A 5,000-nucleotide genomic window follows, 5' to 3' on the forward strand; every position below is an offset into this window, starting at 1 on the left:
GGGCAGGGGACTGGTGTGTCGTGTTGTCTCAGAGGAGCTAGAGCGTGGCCTAAGAAACAGAAAGGAGCTTTGTTGAGAAGTGGCTCTTGGCACACCACTGGCCACCATGTTGCTTTGCTTCATAAGTAGGTCTCTCTCTCTCTCTCTCTCTCTCTCTCTCTCTCTCTCTCTCTCTCTCTCTCTCTCTCTCTCTCTCTCTCTCTCTCATAGTTTCTCGCAATTCATCAAAACTCCTCCTCTAAACTCATCTCCCAGTCTCTCTGTATCTCTCTCTCGCTGTCTCTTTCTCTCTTGATCGTCTCTCTTCGTTGCGCTGGCCTCCTCACTGTTTGGATAGGAGTATCAGGTGGAGGAAGTGACTACAGAACCTGCTCATTCACACCCCAGCGAAGACACAACATCAGGGAGGAAGTGGACTCGCTATTTAACACTGACCACATCGAACAATACTGCGTTGTGTGATTCTGTGTGTGACAACGATGTGTGTTTGCCGAATGCCACTTCAGTTTTTAGACTTGGAGGGGGAGAGAGGAGAGGGAGAGAAATTGATTCCGACTCGGTGGGTTAGCTCACTTGTGCTGCAGGGCCTGACACAGGCCAGGACAAGTCTCCCTCTCAGGATCTCTCTCGCTCTCTCGCTCGCGCTCTCTCTCTCGTGCTCTCTCGCTCCCTCTCTGACGCTCTTTCCACACAAACACACAGACAGACACAGTTTATCTACCCCCGCCCTCGCTCACCCACTATGGGGTCAGATCTGATGACCGACCCTGTGTGAAAAAAAAAAAAGAGAAGAAGTGGATGACACATCCACACACACAGATGCACACACCACCTTCGAGCGCCTCCTCCTCCTCTTCCTCCCCCTCCTCCTCCCCCCGGGACCCCTCCCCCACCTAAGTGCCCCCATGGCAGGGCATGCATGCCTCTGTCTGTTATCTGCAAATGGCTGAGGAATTATAGGTTGGGGGCGGGGGGGGGGGGGCAGGTCGTCATGTGACATCGTAGCAGCTGCTGGGCTAAGAATTTCTGTTTTCTCATCAAGGGAGGGAGAGAGAGAGCCAGCAAGACAGAGAGAGATAGATAGAGAGAGAGAGAGAGGTAGAGAGAAGGGCAGGGCGAGCGAGCCAAGCAGTAGAGTGTGAGTGAGGGAGCCAGAGAGAGAGAGAGAGAGAGAGAGAGGGGGAGCGAGCAAGTGAGGAGGACACGGATAGGCAGAGTGCGTGTGTGTGTGTGTGTGTGTGTGTGTGTGTGTGTGTGTGTGTGTGTGTGTTGCTTTGTTAGATAAGCTCCAAACTGTTCTTTGTGAGCGACAGGGTGAGGGGCAGAGGGAGGAAGGGAGAGAGAGAGAGGGAGGGAGAGAGAGAGAGAGAGGGGGAGAGGGAGAGGGAGAGAGAGGGGGAGGGAGAAGGAGAGGGAGAGAGAGGGAGGTTCGGGCGGCAGATAGAGGCGATACTAGAGAGCGACAGAGAGAGAGGAGGTGGAGGAGCAGCAGGAGGAGGAGAGGAAGATGCGGTGTGTCCTGCTGGGTGGGGGCTCTGTGTGGCGGGCGGGGCTCAGCAGGAAGACGCAGCCATGGGAGACTGATGACGCTCCGCTCCTTTGTACAGTAAGGAGCCTCCGTCGGGCTTTCCGTCTCTCTCTCGCTCCGCCTGTGTCATCTGGCCATGCTTGCGTGTCTGTGTGTGCGGGATTACCTGTTTCTATTGTTTGTGTTTGTTTTTCGTCGGTGTAGCCTTGAATGTGTGTGTGGGTGTTTTAAAGTGTATGTGTTCAAAAAGGTATCTGTACATGATTCAGGTTATACCAGTGTGTTTCTTGGCGTTCGCAATCTGGTGGTCTGCGTGTGCGTGTGTGTGTGCGTGCAGGGGAGCATGTGTGTGGGACGGTGGACTGGGTGTGTGTGTCTCCCCCGGAGGTGGTGAGCTCTGAACTCTGAGCCGTGCTCTATCTCTCTGGCCGTGGACGTATCTGTCTGCTTTTGTGTGTGAACACTTCCTGGTTCTCATACAGTTGAATGGTCAGTGACTATCTAAAGAGGTGTGTGTGTGTGTGTGTGTGTGTGTGTGTGTGTGTGTGTGTGTGTGTGTGTGTGTGTGTGTGTGTCTGTGTGCTCTCAGTGCTGGGCTGGATCGAGGCATGAATACTTAGACGGCCTGTTTGCTTATATGCAATTCTTTCACCATTGGTTATTTGTCTTTCTGTGTGTGTGTGTGTTTGTGTCTCCATGCGCTGTGCGCACACATGTGGGTATGGGTCTGTGTGTGTGCCCTGTTAGAGTGTGTGTGTGTGTGTGTGTGTGTGTAAGACTGAATGTGGGGCGGGCTGTGCGGTGGTGTGAGTGTGTAAAGACAGTAGTCATTGTTGATTCCATGATTAATTGTCGGTGGGTTCACGCAGAGGGTACTGGGCGATTGGAAGGTCAGGCAGAGCAATGCTGAGGTAGAACACACTTATTCATTGTTTTACACATGCACGCACACACAGCTCTGTGTGTATGTGTGTCCGTGTGTGTGTGTGTGTGTGTGTGTGTGTGTGTGTGTGAGAGAGAGAGAGAAAACGGCCTCTTTAATGTCTCTGGGCTAGTCCAATATGTAATTCCAACTCGTATAATTGTAGTATTGATATTCTGTTAGTGAACAGAACAGAGCACTCCCAGCTTGTGTGTCTGTCGGCGTGTGTGGGTGGGTTTCTTCTTCTTGTGTGCGTGTGCATGTCTGGGATTGTGGTTACTGTGTGTCTGCCAGAGGATAGACATAGACATGGAATGTAAACAAAGTGTGTGGGCGTGTGTGTGTGTGTGTGTGTGTGTGTGTGTGTGTGTGTGTGTGTGTGCGACTGTGTGTGTGTGTGTGACTGTGTGTGTGTGTTAATGGAATCGTTAATCCCCCTATTTCTTCACCAACATTCCATATGAACCTAGAGCCCCCTCCACACAGGAAGTCATACCTCACATCAGCATGTGTGTGTGCCTGAGTATTTATGTCTGTGTGTGTGTGTGTGTGGGTTGAAGTAAGCAAGGCTACCGCGGACCACTCAGTCATTCATGCATTCCACTGACCAACGCACTGTAAAAGTGTCACCTTTCGCTAGACACACACAGAATCACAAACATAAACACACACTCAAAGGGCAGAAGTACTCTTAGCCCTAAAGCTACTAAAAGGTCAATATAAGCCTGGAGACGCAACGAATACACAAACAAGTAAATAATATCAGGTCGTAAATCATAAGAGATTCAAGTCGTTTGTTTGTTTGGTTTACACGGACAAACATGATTAATATGTAGTAATATGATATAAAAGCACACATTGTCTGAAACAATATAACAAACACTTTTTAGTTGTAGAGGAATGCTTCCTCATGACAGGAGCAGTATTTGTGTGAATCATGTTTTGAGCCCAGCATCCTAGCATCCAGAACTGTAAGTTCCTAATTTTGGTTGGTTGAATGCTGCTGCTGGTCACATTATCGTGCAACCAATCAGTGGAGAGAGGTGTGTGTTTGTGTGTGTGTGTGTGCGGGTGCGTGTGCGCCTAGTCTCCTGGTGACCTGGTCCCAGCATGCCGGGCGCTGTGAACTGGGGCAGACAGGAAAGACTGCTCACTGATCCAGCCTCCTCACCTCACCTCTGACCCTCAGCCAATAGACCACCGACCCTCCCCCCCCCCATCCCATAATATACACACACACTCCATTCCACCAATCCCTGGCCGTGCAGCTGTCACACATAGACAGACAGCCCAAGGCTCGGTTGAGGGCTCACTTCTAGGAATCGGGTCTTATCCTATTTACATGCTTCCCTGCCATGTGAGTGGTTGAATGGGTCATCCTGAAGGGTGCGTTTGTACTGACACCCGTGGCCCCACTATTAGTAGGATCAGTCAACACAGGCCTAGCCTATTGTGACCCTAAACGCAGCGTTGATCATAAATCAATAACTAATCAATTTCCTTTTTTTGCTCCTCCCTTCTCCCCTCAGGCATGAGCCATGAGCCAAAGTCACCATCTTTAGGAATGATCTCCACGGCGACTCGTACCACGGCAACGGTCAGCCCCCTCACCCCCTCACCTCTCAACGGCTCCATCGTAGCCAATGGGAGCCCGGCTGCCCAGTCGGCTCACTCCGGATTCGCTGCAGCCCTCCGTAAACTGGCAAAACAAGCCGAAGAGCCTCGAGGTGAGCGCACGCACACGCACACACAGACAAACAGACAAACAGACACACATGCACATGCACACAATACACACGCACGCACACACACACACAAATGCACACAAACGCCCACAAACGCACACTCTAATGGCAACACCTGTGTGGACAGGCTTCTCCCCAAAGGTAAGCCCTGGGACCATGTGACTCTCCACCCTGACCTTTAATCTTTGACCTTCAGATCCTTAATGGGTTAAGACGGATGCGAGCCACTTAAATGGCAGCGCTTTGTGTGTGGATGTGTGCCTCAGGTGGGCGTCTCGGGGGCATTGCTGTCGCTTGTACCTTTTGCACATTTACAGGTACATTGTGGTCCGACGGCTAAAGGTTTAGCACCCCTTAGCGCAGGGCTGCTAATAGCACTGGAGTGGTATCCACACAGGATTGAATTAGCCTAGCATCCCTTGAGATATCGAGACAAGCAGGAGCCGTGCTTGCTGGCCCAGTTATGTGTATGTATGTGTGTGTGTGTGTGTGTGTGCACGTGCGTGTTTGTGTGTGCGTGCGTGTTTGAAACGTGTGATTGAATTCCCAGCTCTCAGAGCTCCGCTGTTAGCATGAATATGATGTAAGCGTCATGTGGCGGGGTGAGAAGTTTACAAAGGCAGCTTTTCTAATTGGGACAGGATCATATGACCCTACAACACTCACTTATACTCCCCAGAGCTTACACACACACACACGAGCACGTACGCACAGACACACACACATGCGCGCGCACACACACAGTCCCATCCCATTCCTTTCTATTTGACAGATTTACCAGGAATATATACACATTTGTCTTTGT

At 51.0% G+C, this 5,000-nt stretch overlaps 1 protein-coding gene across 4 annotated transcripts in view; it reads left to right on the plus strand.

The window, feature by feature from the left end:
- Window positions 1-5,000, plus strand: part of gse1b (Gse1 coiled-coil protein b) — a 64,946-nt gene that overhangs the window by 32,420 nt on the left and 27,526 nt on the right. For 3 of the 4 annotated variants that reach the window (XM_030377214.1, XM_030377217.1, XM_030377215.1), the window contains exon 2: window positions 3,980-4,177. In XM_030377214.1, the coding sequence (XP_030233074.1) occupies window positions 3,980-4,177 (198 nt within the window). Of the gene's footprint in view, window positions 1-1,394; window positions 1,607-3,979; window positions 4,178-5,000 lie in introns of those variants that run through there. The other variant, XM_030377216.1, reaches the window with a different exon arrangement.

Source organism: Gadus morhua, chromosome 14, assembly GCF_902167405.1.
Source record: "Gadus morhua chromosome 14, gadMor3.0, whole genome shotgun sequence".
NCBI lineage: Eukaryota > Metazoa > Chordata > Actinopteri > Gadiformes > Gadidae > Gadus > Gadus morhua.